This window comes from Mobula hypostoma, chromosome 9 (genome assembly GCF_963921235.1).
Source record: "Mobula hypostoma chromosome 9, sMobHyp1.1, whole genome shotgun sequence".
Classification (NCBI taxonomy): domain Eukaryota; kingdom Metazoa; phylum Chordata; class Chondrichthyes; order Myliobatiformes; family Myliobatidae; genus Mobula; species Mobula hypostoma.
The window spans coordinates 35,738,392-35,754,553 of NC_086105.1; the positions used below are offsets into that span (position 1 = coordinate 35,738,392).

General features: G+C 38.0%; 1 protein-coding gene across 3 annotated transcripts in view; it reads left to right on the forward strand.

Moving 5' to 3' along the window:
* The first annotated feature begins 270 nt into the window (after positions 1-270).
* The window catches only part of fbln1 (fibulin 1), a 100,311-nt gene continuing 84,419 nt past the window's right edge, over positions 271-16,162 (forward strand). Inside the window, exons 1-2 of one of the 3 annotated variants that reach the window (XM_063058060.1) lie at positions 271-851; positions 10,018-10,126. In XM_063058060.1, coding sequence (XP_062914130.1) covers positions 791-851; positions 10,018-10,126 — 170 coding nt within the window. In that variant the 5' untranslated portion in view covers positions 271-790. Of the gene's footprint in view, positions 852-10,017; positions 10,127-16,162 lie in introns of those variants that run through there. The other 2 variants (XM_063058059.1, XM_063058061.1) reach the window with 2 other exon arrangements.

Here is a 16,162-nt window from a genome sequence, read left to right on the forward strand (position 1 = left end):
CAGCCTATTTGGAAACTGGAATATAGTTAACTTTAAATCAAGTTCAGAATTGTCCCATGAGAACCTCATTTAAGTTTATTTACAAAGTTTCCCACCTCTTTGAAATATGCATTTTTTTTTACCTTTTAACCTATTGACATCCTGCTACTTTTTAACAGTGAGTAGGAGGGGTTAATATCGAAGCTAGATTTTGCCAATTGACACATAAATAGTCAGCCGCAATGGTCAAGGAAAGCTGTTCAAGTCTTGTGTCATTGCACTGTTACATGACAGAAGGTTTCATATTAGATGCTTGCAAACAGAAGACCAAGAATCCAATGCCTTTAATCCAACAAAATTAAGGGAAAATGCCTTTATTACAGTTATTCCTGAAGGGCTGTCAGAATGTGGTACTTCAATGAAACATTCATTATTCTAATGGTTGAAAGAGGGAAGCCATAAACTTACTGGTAAATTAAGAGCAGCAGGAGCACTGCTGCAGTGAAACCCTGCAACCCCCACCTCCCTGGCTGAGCTCCCCTCTGGGTGTTTGGCCAGAAATCTTACAGGCTAATTGCTAAGGAATCTCTTTTGGAAAGGGCCAGACCTTCAAAGTAAATCCTGTCGTTTTTTTATAAAAGAGTTGTGGTCAAAAGCTGCTTCACTCAAGGCTGCTGCAGAAAGAGTAAAGGAACAAGAGAACAGAGAAAACTAAAGAAGACTAGACATTTTGTTTAAAAGGAACAGAATTCAGCATCTTTGTTCTTTTAAAAACTGTAACAGAAAGTTTTCTTTTCTAGTTTACAGCCCGATGGATCTCCCAGCTAGAACCTCGAAAATATTATTCAGTCTGATACTATTCAGACTACAAGGTAAGAGTAAATTCATTGAAACAAGTACTTTCATGGCTTTGCCGTATGTTACCATGCTGGCTAGCTGTTGGCAGTCTGAAACAGAGCTTCCTTTGTTACCTATTTGAAAAGGACACAGATAATCAAAGTCCACTGTGGAAAATATATCAAGGAGTGTTTCAGCATTTTACCTGCAATATTTAAAATCATACTGCTTGTTTTTACTAAGCAGTCGATACAGCTGATTTATACTTCAAAATGATTCTAATCGTGATTTATGGCTTTTTCTTAAATTTTGTCTGGATTTCAGAATAAACCTGCATTTTTGGAGGCCCTGTATAAGGACTTCTCCAAACAATTCTACAGATCAGTCAATCTAACTTGTATTTATAGCAGAAGATAGTCTGATACTTCTCTGGTTGCTATTTTTTATATAATTTTAATTCTCAATTAGAACCTCAGTATGGCCACTTTTGGTATCTAACTTCACCAAAGGCAGTTCATGTATATATTTTTCAGGTTTAGAGAATATCTTGATGAATATGTAAAAAAAATCATGTTTTGTAGAATTTTAAATCTGTGATTTGCATTTGGTGAATTTATTGATATGCTGTGCAGAATGATTTCTTTGCCAGGTTTCAGCCTATTTGCATCATGATTTTGTAACCCAGTTAAAAATTGTAATGTTAAAAAGCACAGGAATGTCTATTCTAATTGTAAAGCTCCCACCCAAGCCATATCATCTCTATAGCTCTCTGTACGCAAAGCTGTTTGCCCTAAGAAGCTGTATTCCAATGTAATTTTAATAAGGTACAGTATGGAACCCTAAATGCAGTTGAAATGGAGAGCCATTTAGTAGCCTGACCAGTTATTGAAATTTTGTCCCGTTGCCAAGTTTCCTTCAAGTAGGTGAATGGCTATCACACAGGATAAAGTTATTTATTTAAGAACAGACTTAACTTTTCATAATTCTTTTTAAAAAGTATGACAAAAACATAAAATATGCATAAAATACAGAAGTACCTCCAAAAGTATCACACAAACTGCAATGCAGTTAAAAATGGTGGTTCAATCATCTTGATAAATGTTTGGTTGCACTTATTTGTAATCCCCATTGCTGACTTTCTAACGATAGCAAGATTTAGGAAAGTCACGTTAGTGGTATAACATCTGTTGGTGCACTTTTAAATGAGATCCCAACTTTAGGGATCATCTATTTGTTATGATTGGACAGTATTGACCATGTTTTGAGGTCTGGTGGGAGAAGTAGACCCAGGGTCTGTAAATTAGACTTTCTAAATAGCGGAGTCCTAAACTTTTACTTCATCTTCACATCCCATTATGGGTTCACACTACAGTCTCCAATTAAGCACTACTATTAATATTTGGCAGGCTGGTATGTCTTCTCTGATCCACCATTCATGTTCTATTTGGATAGGGGATGGTGGAGTGGGTAAGGTTTGCATGCAGAGAGATGAAATTAGACAAATCACTACAGGTCGACCTTCACTAATCTGACTACCTGTAATCCAGTTCTTTTGATAATCCGGCACTGGTTATGCTTAATGTGATCCTTCTGTAATTCGGGATTTTCACTAATCCGGCACTCCTCAGGTCCCAATGGTGCTGGATTAGTGATGGTCGACCTGTATTTGTACCACACATGATTTTATGTTAATGTTAGAGATGGACTGGGACTGAGAACCGGTAGGCCCGTAGTTGTCTGCAAGATTACCAGAAGCTAACGGACACCCTTTCTACAAGAATCTTACCAGATTTACTATATACCAAAGAATCAGAATCAGAATCAGGTTTATTATCACCAGTGTGTGTTGTGAAATTTGTTAACTTAGCAGCAGCAGTTCAATGCAATACATAATATAGAAGAATAAAATAAATAAATTACAGTATATGAATATTGAATAGATTAAAAAAGTGTAAAAACAGAAATAATATATATTTTAAAAATGAGGTAGTGTTCATGGATTCAATACCGATTTAGAAATCAGATGCCAGAAGGGAGGAAGCTGTTCCTAAATCACTGAATGTGTGCCGTCAGGCTTCTGCACCTCCTGCCTGATGGTAGCAGTGAGAAAAGGGCATGCCCTGGGTGCTGGGGTCCTTAACATTGGATGCTGCCTTTCTGAGACACCACTCTTTGAAGATGTTCTGGGTACTTTGTAGGCTAGTACCCAAGATGGAGCCGACTAAACCTATGACCCTCTGAAGCTCCTTTTGGTTCTGTGCAGTAGCCAACACTGCCCCCCCCCACCACATAACCAGACAGTGATGCAGCCTGTCAGAATGCTCTCCACAATACATCTATAGAAGTTTTTGAGTGTTTTTGTTGACATACCAAATGTCTTCAAACTCCGAATGAAGTATAGTGCTGGAATGACCATCAATTTTAATGCATAGCTTTGAGAAAAAGCTGGAATTTTAATCAATGAACCTGTTAAACAAGAAACCTTCAGGAATGGGCAAAACAATTCTCTACTTGAACAATATGATAATGATGAGCTGCAAAACAGCCTTCCTGGTGATCATGGTTTCAGCTCTGGAAGTATTAAGATAGAATGTGAAGTACGTTATCAGACAAGTACATTGAAATCTGCTGAATGATTCTTAGAAAAATAATTGACTACATGTGAAACATACGATAGCTGTCACAAAACAGAAATCTGACTGACGATAATTAAAGCCAGGTTCAGATGACTGCACAATGAAACCTCCAGTTTATACTTCATACTGTGTAGATTTACTGACTTCTCTGGCAAAAGGAGAGCCTCCTTCTGTTGTCAGTTATGCAGTATAATCTGACAATAACCAAATTAATGAAAACAAGACCTCAAACAAATTGCATATAGCGATATATTTCAGCAGAGCATCTCATTAAGTGTATGGTTCTTTTATAGTTACGTCTGGAAAGACTAGGAAGCTTTCAGTGATTTTTTTTACAGATTGAATTTCAAATTCAAGAGTTAACACAAGGCAGAAACTTTTGCTATTCTGATGGCTTGAAAGATAAACCAATCACAGTATAGTTAAAATCCAGCTTGATAAAAATACAGGAGTTGTTTAAGTTGGCAGTAGATGTCTCCGTTGTAAATCTCTGGCTGAGAGCCAGTGTGATGCATTATGCCAATCTGATTCCCTACACGAGATTTCTGCCTTCAGTCCCTGCGTGCCTGAGCGGCGGGGTGAAATCCGGTAGTATGGTCCAGATGGCAATTGGGCCACAGGCAACACAGTGGAGAAGACCCCTTCACAAAACTCCACTGGCAAGGAAAGGCAAGGATGGAACCTTGCCTTCTGATAAAGCTATCAGTGAGTTTAAGTTTTCACTCTTTTTAGTTAAATAGGTCAAAGCTGGACATAGCAATCCAGGTGTGGCCTTACCAAAACCCTGTACAACCATAACAAATCTCATTATTCTTAAACTGCCTTCTTATTTTCTTGTTGAACCTATCTGCTAACAATCCATCTTAACTTCACTCGTTTCTATTCTCTCTCCATTTAGCTAATACTACACCTTTTGATTTTTCTCATCAAAATACATAACCTCACTTCATCCTACATTAAACTCCATTTGCCAGGTTTCAGTCCAGTTTCTGTCCGTCTATATTCTCTTGCAGATTCATAAAGTCCTCATTACAACACGAGAAGAACACATTTATTCCACTGCTCTGTGTGACATGAGGAAATGAACGTAATTTCCTTCTTCTGAACGACATGAAGGAAATCTGGAAGTCGAGCCTGACCAGAGGGCTTAAAAAGAGGATTTTCATAGCAGTCATAGAGTCCATTCTCACGTACGGATGCGGGACGTGGACTCTCACCAAGACGATGCGGAAGTCTCTATATGGTTGCTATACATGAATGCTCCGGATGGCCGTTGATGTAAGTTGGCAACAGCACATGACGAACGTTGAGCTCTATAACAACCTACCGATGCTCACCACTAAAATCAAGGTGAGAAGACTGCAACTAGCGGGGCACTGTCTACGCCACCCCAAGCTACCTGCCAGCCTAGTCATCATATGGGAGCCCAAGCACGAGAATATGAACCCCGGGCGCCCTCCCAAGACTATGGTCAATACGCTCCTAGAAGACAGCGGCGTGACTAATATAGATGAACTGAACACACTGATGAGGGAGAGGGAGAAGTGGAGAGTCCGTCATCGTGCCCGACGCCGGCCTCCTAGGCCTGAGTCGACGTAGTAGTAGTAGTCTGTGTGACAGCCTATTTTCAATCCATTCTAACATCATTATTCCAATACCTTGAGCTCTTAATTTATGCATCAACCTCTTATGTGGCACCTTATCAAATGCCTTTTAGAAATCTAAATATACTACATCTACAATTCCCCCATCAGCTCTCCTTGTCACATTCTCAAAGTATTCAAGCAAATTTGTCAAACATGATCTATCTTTCACAAAACCATTATTGACGAGGTTTGATTAAATTCAACCAACCAAATGGTTAGTTACTTCCTCTTTGATTACTGACTCCAGAATTTTGCCAAAAAAATGCTTAACTGACCTCGAGTTCCCTGCCTTCCATCTTTCGTTTTAATCAAGGGAATCAATTTTCTGATTTCCCAATCTCCTGGTACCCTTTGGAACTTAGTGAGTTATGAAAAATCTCAACCAATGGGTCCACTGTCTATGTGACCAGCTCCTTTAAAACCCACGGCTAACAGATTGGAAAAGTAGTAACTGTAACTATGGGTGATTAGTCTTAACATCAATTGTCTGAAAACTATTAGAATCTATAAAAATAAAGTAATAACAACACATTAGGAAAATTGTAATTTATTTTTTATTTATTGAGCTACAGCGTGGAATAGGTCCTTCAGGCCCTTTGAGCCCTACCGCTCAGCAACCCACAATTTTACCCTAGCCTAACCTAGGGACAATTTACAATGACTAATTAACGTGCTAACTGGTATGTCTTTGGACTGTGCGAGGAAATTAGAGAACCCAGAGGAAACCCACACGGTCACGGGAAGAACGTACGAAGTCCTTATAGACAGTGGCGGGAATTGAACCCAGGTCTCTAGTACTGTAAAACGTAGTGCTAAACACAAGCTACTGTAGAGTCAGCATGGCTTTAAGACATGGAAATCTTGTCTGACTTTTGAACTTTTGAGGATTTCTCAACCAGAGTGGATAGAGGAGAATCGGTAGATGTACATAGAAAAAGTACAAAGAAAACCAACAGCACAATGTGTTGTAATTGGACTTCTCGAAGGCACTTGACAATGTGCCTCACAAAGGTAAAATCACACACAAGAGCCCTCACTGTTGGAGGTAGCATATTGACATGGTTAGACTTTTGGCTAACAGGGAAGGATAAAGCAGTTATTTTAAAGTTGTCTTTATCTCAAGAACTACATCTGTATAACAATAACTTATGAAGAAAATTAATGGCTACCCAAAAAAAGAGGCAGAAAGACAAGTTGTGAGAGAGCAGTATATAGAGATATTGATTGATTAGGTGAGTGGGCAAAATATAAAGCATTTCATTTTGGAAGGAAAAGCAGAACAGAACATTATTTAAATAGAGAAAAATATAGAAAGTCACAATATAATAATATTTAGGTGTATGAAACAGAAAAAGCTAATACACAAATGCAGAGGCTAATAGGGAATGCTGATAGAATGTTATCCTTTATTTCAAGGGGTTGCAGCATAAAGGTAGGGAAGTCTTACTGTAACAGTACAAGGCCCTCTTGAGACCACATCTAGCACCTGTTTTGGCCCTCCTTTTTAAGAAAAGGTATTATTTCATTGGAGGGGTTCTCTGAAGATTCACAAGGGTAATCCCGGAAATGATCTGTTAAACTAGGGAACATTAAACAGTTTGGGACTTTACACATTATGATTTACAAGAATAAGAGGTGATCTTATTGAAATATATGAGATTCTTAGCATGCAAGTAAGTGTTAAGAGAATATTTGCTCTTATATAGAGTAGTCCAGAAGCAGAGGGGATAGTCTTAGAATAAGGGGACAACCATTTGCAACTCGTATGAGGAAGAATTTCTTCTGTAAGAGGGTTATGAGGCTTTGGCGTTCCTACCAAAGAACAGTGGGGTCAGACTTTGATATATTTAAGACTGAGAACAGATTTCTAATCCACAAAGGAAAGGTCGGAGAAATGATCTGTAAATCTCTCTGTATAGAGAGGTATGGATTGCTGTTTATATACATGACCTCATATGAAAATATATATAGCTTAAGAATGAATATTTGGAGAAGGAATATTGGCCAGTGCTGCTAATGCTTGAAATTGTGTGGATCTCAGGATTCCAGGAATAGTGTGTGTTATATCTACTGTATTTGTTTGATATAACAGCAGTGTAGGATTACTTGGCCATTGGGAAGCCCATTGTCATAGCAAAGATCGGATGTCATTTCACCATCAAAGTGTAAGTTTGGATCATGTGGGCCTGGAGAACAAAGAAATATTTATTTTGTATATGAAATTAACTTGTACCTTTTCTGCCTATTGGTTATTTCCTTTCCCTTGTATCTTAATGTCTAATTCTAATGTTTAACATATACATTTCAGTAAATGAGTATTAAATTAATAAAAATCCACAATGGATATATAGTCAGTTGAAGAAGTGACATTTTTGGGCAATTTTCTTTTTAAAATTTTTGCTACTTTTACCTAAGACAGAAATCAAGTACCAGCATTTATTTTCTTAATTTTTATCAATCTTTTCTCTTGTAGACATTCTGATTATTGTTGATTATTGTATTGCAATAAAACATTTACATTAAATAGTTTTCATATACCAAGTTAATATATTAATAGTTATTACAGCCCTTGCTAAACTGACAGGAACTCTACACCTAAAATATTACTTGATTTTAGACACTTTAGTTGAAATATAGATAAATTGATATTTAAATTAATATTTGAGAACAAAATCATCAAGCTATATTATATATTAGCCAGAGAGTTGTGATGAATAAATATTTGTCTGTTCCAATCCACATTCTAGGAATCCATCATAAACATGAAATTACACAAAACTCAGTTGCCCAAATTGTAATTTGCTAAGTTTAGTTCCGCCATCACCACTAAGCTCACAGAATACAGTGGTTGTATTTAAATATAATATCCCTTGTTTACTTATTCTTCCTGTGTTTCAAATATTGTTAACCTAGATTTATGAAGGAAAAGAAACCATTCTTCTATCAGGTTGTTGGAAGTGATTGGAAAATGTCACTGTGTGTATTCAGACATCTTGAGATGGTCAGTGGATTAATCCAAAAGTGACTATCTATAATATGTCTCCTTTACAACTCATGACAACAACAGAATGAAAACTAAAAACAAAAAAAAAATGCAGAAATATAATTTCCATTAGCTGTTAAGTGCAAAGGTAGTACAGGAAAGGAAAGAGGCACAGTATATTTGAAGATGGAGAAGTGATCCATGGTGTCCAGAAGGGAACAATCTGTTCAATCCCTGCAATGGTATCAGTACAGCCTCTGAGTTGCCTTTTTAAACAGAAAGGCACCCAACGTATCATTATCTAATCTAAGTACAGTCAGTGGAGATTCATGGTCAATGGTTCTGCACTCTGGGGATTACAATGCTATTTCCAGCCTTTGCATATCTAACAACTCTCCCCTATTTTGAACTGGCATCAGCATTTGAGTTTAGTTGCTTGGGGCAAAGAATACCTAATTTGGATATGACTGATGATGTCTTCTTGCAACTCTACCCCTCCAGAGCAGAACTGTGCAACAGCATCCATAGTGTTCAAAGTTGAGGACATTGATCAGCACATTCAAATATTTTAAATTGAGCATCAGATCTGGTGACTCACTGCAATATTTAGGAGCCAGATGAGTACCTTATATCATTTACTTCACAAAGGCCTACCGAATCAGAATCCACTGAAATAATTGGAGGAATTGATGCACGGTAGGCGAGATGCGAGGGAGATTATACAATGCAATGTTTCATCTGGAGATAGCTTACTCCTTGCACTAAATATCCTGCTATCTTCACTTCACGTCCAACCTTCTTCTACTAGAGTCGAGGCACAGTGCTTATATCCCTTTTAATCACCAAACAGTATTTATCATGAATTCTACAAAAGACTATGTCTGGCAAAAGTATTCAGTTGGCTATGAAAGTATAGGGCACAAAGTCTGTTCCAGTTTCCGGATTTTCAGCTGTAATCCATGATTTATTAAAAAAAATTTTGTTGCAAATGAAACTGCCAGTAATCCCTGAAAAGTGCTTGTCCTTTGCAGTCTGAGGGTTGAATTGTTGAGTACATCTAAGTTTGAATGCATTTATCTGTCAGCTATTTAGATTTCTTGTCTGCTTGAGATGATTTATTACAATTTTTAGATGCAGTTTAAGTAATACTTTGGATTTGGCAATGGAGTATTAAAATATCAAAAAGATAGGAATGTCTTGCAGTCTAATTTTAATTTCTGGCATTTTCACAGAAGTCTGGAATGCAGAATGTTTTGCAATAAATTTTGTCATCATGTCTCAGTTTTTGATGATGCTTGCTCAGCCTGTTCATACTGTTCTTTTAACATTGAACATTTAAAGATCAAGAAGGATCAAGGATTCACTTGCCAAAGCTGTTAGTAATTTAGCTGACTGACTTGTTTTCACATCTTTGAAATTAAAGTCTATATTATATGGTCCAGTCCTCTCTAATGACTGACTGGTTTGTGGCAGCTGAGTGGGTAAATGAACCAGATTGGTGAGCATTAAAGATGGGGAGTGATTGATAGAGTTTTACAGGATCACTTGCTGGAAAATGTGCATGAATGTCTGTGAGGTTAAATTGGCACAAACTGAATCACTACAGTTCAGCAACACTATGTCCATTTTTATCACTTTGCACTAAAATGGACTTGGTATTTCTTTTGTACTAATTGTATCCTTTATTGTAAAAACTGTGCAAATTTTATGTTTAATTTATGCTTTTCTTGTGAGTGTCTGCTTCTTATGGGTCCCTGCACGTGGAGGTGTTGAGGGCAATGAGCGGGTTGATTGTTTGGCCAAAAAACCTCTTTAAAGTTCAACTGTGGATATAGACCTTACACTTAGCAAATCAGAAACCAAGAGGTTGGGGGGGGGCACTCCTGCACTTTACAGAAGAGGAAGTATTCTGTTCATATATTTTCTTTCCTTCCAGTCACAGTGCAGAGTCCATTTGATAGCTGTTGTTCCAATGGATTGGAGTGGGCTACTAAGGAAAAGGAGTGTGATTTTCCCCCCTACAAACTGGAAGATACGTTTTGCAGGTATTTTTCAAACATTCTAAAAACTGTTTTAAGACAAATTATTTACACCTTGAAAGCAGGTCAGGCAACATCTGTGGAGGCAGAAGGTACATGTCAACACTCTCAGACAAGCTCTGCCAAGAGGATGAACTGTGTTGATGGAGGAGAACTGATTCAAGATAGAAGTGAAAGTTCGAGTTTAAATTTATTATCAAAACTTTTATATGTCACCATATACAACCTGGAGATTAATTTTCTTTTGGGTATACTCAATAAATCATAATAGAATAATAACCATAATAGAATCAATGAAAGACCTCACAAATTTGGGTGTTCAACCAGTGTGCAAAAGATAACGAAGTGTGCAAATACAAGAAGAAAGAAATAATAATTAATAAATAAAGGAATACATATCAAGAACATGAGATGAAGACTACTTGAAAGTGAATCCATAGGTTGTGGGAACATTTCAATGACGGGCCCAGGGAAATTGAGTGAAGTTATCCTCTTTGGTTCAAGAGCCTGGTTGTTGAGGGGTAGTATCTGTCTTGAACCTGGTGGTGTGAATCCTTAGGCTCCTGTGCTTTCTTCCTGATGGTAGCAGCCCTAAGGGCTCTAAGACCTGCATAATGGTGGACAGAGATGTGTTCCCAGATGTGAGTGGTAAGAGGCTGGACAAGAGGAGAGTGATGGTGACCTGGTATGAAGAATGAGTTCAATGGGTCAAGAGCAGACAGGAACAATGGGCTTATCAGGGCTCCCAGTTAATGGATCTTTCATAAGAGATAGAAATGGGCATTCTGAAGTTGAGGCACTGTGAGATGTGCAACAGTCTGAGAGATGATGGGATAGTGCTTATTAATGGAGTCATGGTCAAGAGGAAGAAGTGAGGAGGTGTCAGAAAGCTGGCAGCAGGCTTCTGCAAGGTAGAGGTCAGTGCACCAGATTACAGTGATAATACCTTAATTTGTGTATTTGATGCCGAGGTCAGGATTGGATTGAGGTGAGGTGAATGGAATTCTGGACATTTAGAGGGTGTGAGGAGACTGGAAAAGTCAAAACAGTCAATGTTGCATTGACAATTGGAAATGAAAGATCAAAAGACTTTTTGCATTCATATTACTTGAGATGGCTGTTCAACATAAGTATTAAAATTTATGTAGTGTTGCACAAAGAAGCAGGTCTTTCAACCTAACTGATCTGTGCTCTCGCTTACATTCCATACGACCAAAATGTTGGAAGAATGTGGCTTCAAGTCCTGTTCCAGCATGTGCACTAAAACTAATCCAAATCTGCCAGTGCAGTGCTCAGTATTAACAGAAATGCTGACTTAAGGACAAGACATGAAATATACTTAAATATTTACTCTGAAATATACTTAAATTATTCCAGAAATGTTTAAGTTGTGGCAGGAAGATCAGTGAGTTAGAAGTCCCACTAGGTAGCCTAACATTTTTATATGTTCTATGATAGATTTTGTCCAAAAGAAAATTGCAAAATGCAATCAGCAATGTGTGCAAATTGAACAGATAAATTATAGCACAATCCTTTGTGCTTTTGGAGCATGAAAAAGTGATTTCTTTCAGAATTAATTTATTGTTAGAAAACTGCATGGCTCTTGAATGAAGACTGCATGACACTTAACTTAAAGGGCCCTTCCCTATCTGAGACAATGATGGGTATATCTGTGAATCAAAGCCTAGAATCTTTTAAAATTGTTCTAATATCTTCCATCTCCAAGCTATCTTCACTTTCTTGGCTAGGAGCCTGACTTCACCAATCACTGCCTTGAATGCTTATCTCAGATCACAAGGTGTCCTGGTCGCAAAACCTACCTGAGGGAAAATTTGCTCAAAGAAGCTCCATTCATGAAGTAGAGTTGGGAATTAACACCTCTAAGGTTCCTGTCATGGTAGGAGTTTATGTTTCTTGTTTGACTTTGTAACAAGAGGTTCCTAACCTGACGTCCACAAACCCTTTGGTTAATGGTAGGGGTCCATGACATAAAAAAGGTTGGAACCCCTGAACTAATGCATCACTTCCATGAGTAATAACGCAAAGGGCACAGATTCATAATTGTAATGAATGGAATATATGGCAGAGACAATTCCTTCCCTACATTCGTAGAAATGGTTTTAAATTCAAAGTCAGTGCTGTAACAAAACAGAAGAATTTCCAGGCTCTGAACAACATTATTTGTCGTGCTCTCTAAGTTACACGGAAGTATTTAACGTTAAGTTTTTTGGGACCAGAAGTTGCAAAAGGCTTTGTATAAATGCAGGATTTTCTCTTCTTTATCTAGTCTTTTCTTCTCACGCTTTCATTTTACTTCAGTCATATTTTAATTCACATCAATTCATGTGCTAACATTCTACTTCTTAATCTTCTATTAAGAGGTTTATCGTGAATAAAATATTATCCCCTACTTATTGCCTCCGCTTTTGAACTATCCCATACAGGATGGAACTATTTCTGCATTTACCATGTCAGATCCATCTATTCTATTCACCCTTAATCTTTTGAAGACAAACAATACATGAAAAGTAAACCCTCTCTTGTATGTACATTACATCTAATCTGAAAAGGTATTATAGTTAATATATTAAAATCATTTTTCAAATGAATCCCAACTTTTAAACTTCATATTTTGTTATCAAATAGAGTAATTAGTTTTTGTTTTTGTATATTACAACCAATAAAAATATCAGATTCAGACATATACTCTCAAAAGTCCTGCTAAGATTATGCAAAGATAGAAAGCCAACTGTCTACCATTGCATTCATACACAATATTGATAGTTTTCTAGTTTGTTCTGAACTCTCCCTTCACTGATTTAAAACTGGATGCTGTGGTTGATATCAAATGTAGGTTCGTTAAACCCAGCCTGGTGTGACAGCTATTTAATTTTAACAGAGCTCAATATTTTTGGCATTGGTGATGCTTCTTCCTGTGAGGGTGAATGATGGTGATGGAAGTGGGGGGTTGGAGAATGAAAGATAACATTGAGAAACACAGGAAATGCCTCAAGGCTTGCACACGGGTGCAGACACAAAGACCAGCAAAAACAGGAAATGTGTCTTGTATGTGCTGTAGCACTGAAGCAATTTGAGTTTGAAAACATGTGTTAAACTGATTTCAGGAAATGGTTATCCTTAACCCTTGAGCTTTAGTGGCATCCTGAAGTGATGCATTTGGGGAGTGACCTTCTGATTGGCTTCATTGTAAAATCCAATTTTGTAAAATATTTAAATGCCTTTGAGGGGTTGACCATGCAAGGAGTGGGAGGGTGGAAATTTCAGATGACTTTCTCATGGTGTTGCAAGTTGGGACAGGTTATAGAATGTGGTGACAATGTGAAGCTTCTCTGAGCAAGTTATATCTGTTAATGCAATTGAAATGTTTGTTGTTTTGCACCCTATTTTTCCTACAACTGAAACACAGTTCATTTTTATCTACATAAATAGTTTGGATGAGGGTGATTTTTTTTTTGCTTGACTCATGTTCCTTATCTGACGCTAGGTGTGAGAGACAAGTTATATATTTGATGCATTGCGAAGTTCTGAAATGCCGTGATTTGTTGTTTCACTGCATCTGCTATTTCAGTGCATTAAGCACCGTATTTTCAGCTGTTCCACATTCAAGTCTTTTACCAATTTTGCTAACAAGGAAAAAAGGAATAAAGAAAAAGGGAGACACTGTGGTACAACATGTAGTACACATTGGACAGCATGGTAACATAGCAGTTAATGCATTGCTATTACAGTGCCAGCTGTAAGACTGGGGTTCAATTTACACCATTATCTGTAAGGAGTTTGTACGTACTCCCAATGTCCTTGTGGATTTCACCTGGGCGATCTGGTTTCCTCCCACATTCCAAAGGTGTGCACTTATGCTTGGTGAGTTGTGGGTATGCTACTTTGGTGCCAGACATATAGTGACACTTGCAGGCTGCTCAACACTATCTTCACTGATTGATTTGATGCAAACTATGCATTTCGCTGTATGTTTCTATGTAAGTGTTAAATAAAACTAATCTTTAATCTTTATCTTTGTTGCTGCTTCACAATCCTCAGCAACCTGGGTTTAGTCCTCAGGTGCTGTCTGTGTGGAGTTTCTTGTACAATGCCTTTGAATGTGCTGAATTGACTCCTGTCCCTTATCTGGCCCTATGAGTGAGTGACAAGTTATATATTTGCTGCATTGCAAATGCTATCTCCTTCAGCTGTATTTATGTATGGCTTGAATGATAATTACATTTAATTTGAGCCTTCTTGGCCATAGAAGACCAGGGTAGTGGTGGAGGGGTGTTTCTCTGACTGGAGGTCTGTGACCAGTGGTGTTCCACAAGGATTAGTGATGTGACCTCAGTTTATGAAACATATTAAATGTTTTGAACAAAAATGTTGGTGTGCTGACTAATAAGTTTGCAGACAGAGTGGAGTTGCAGATAGTGAGGAAAGCTGTCAAAGGATTCAGTAGCTGGAACTAAGGGCAAAGAAATGATAGATGGAGTTTAATCTTGACATGTATGAGATGATGCCCTTTGGGAGGTCAAATATAAGTAAACAGTCAAATATACAGTAAACGGTAGGACATTTAAGAGCTTTGAAGTATACAAGAATCTCAGGGTACAAGTCCATAACTCCCTCAAGTAGATATGTTGATACATAAAGGCATATGGCATATACCCCAGGCCTTTTTTTGATTCGGGTGCTGAGTATAAATGCCAGGAAATCATGTTGCAGATGTATAAAATTTTAGTTAGGCCTTGTTTGGAGTATTGCATCCAGTTCTGGTTGCTGCATTACAGAGATATGTTGTAGTTTTGAAGAGAGTGCAGAAGAGGTTCACCAGGATGTTGCCCAGATAATGGAGCACCATGTATAATGATCACTCGGATTGTTCTTTCCAGAGTGTTGGGGGCTGAGGGTGACCTGATAGAAGCATTTAAAATTATAGGCGGCATAAATTCTTCCTCCTGGGGAGAAATGTCAAATGCTAGTGGACGTAGCTTTAAGGTGAAAGGGGTAATGTTTAAAGGAGATTTATGAGATAAGTTTTTTTTAAGCACAGTGAATTCACTGCCATGAAGCAGATATGATTGTAATGTTCAAGAGGTATTTAGACAGGCATATGAAAAGGCAAGAACTGGAGAGATATAATGTAAGGGCAGATGGGACTAGTTTTGACTGGAATCATTGCCAAGATACCATGGACCGAATGATCTGCTCCTGTGCTATACTGTCCTATGTTCCATGAATGAGTATGTCTCCAAAGATAAGTAAGAATCTCAGCACTGTTCAGGATAAAACTACCTGTGTGATTGGTGTCCCATCCAAGCTAAATATTTACTCCTTCCGTCACTGGCACAACTGTATGCCATCTGTATAAGGCACTCCTGTCATTCACCAGGCTAACTTGATCCCACCTCCCACCTAAAAATTTCTAGCTACAGGCAAGATAAGGATGACAAGTCATAGAGTCATAGAAAACTACAGCACAGGAACTGGCCCCTGAAGTCTGTGCTGAAACCATTTAAACTGCCAATTCCCATTGACTTGCATCCAGACCATAGCCCTCCAGACCCCTCCCATCCATGTAGCTATCTAAACTTCTCTTAAACATTGCAATCAAAATTGCATCCACCACTTGTGTTGGCAGCTCATTCCACACTCTCGCCATCTTCTGAGTGAAGAAGTATCCCCTCATGTTTCCCTTAAACATTTCACCTTTCATCCTTATCCCGTGACCTCTGGTTTTCGTCTCATCCAACCTTAGTAGAAAAAGCCTGCAACTCTCCCCCCAATCTTCTTCGTTTTAGGGAATAATGTTCTAACCTATTCAATCTTTCCTTATAACTTAGATCCTCCAGTTCTGGCAACATTCTTGTAAATTTTCTCTGTACTCTTTCAATCTTATTTACATCTTTCTTATAGGTACATGACCAAAACTGCACATGATACTCCAAATAAGGCCTCGCCAGTCTTATACAACTTCAACATAAAACATCCCAACTCCTGTACTCAATACTTTGATTTATGAAGGCCAAAGTACCA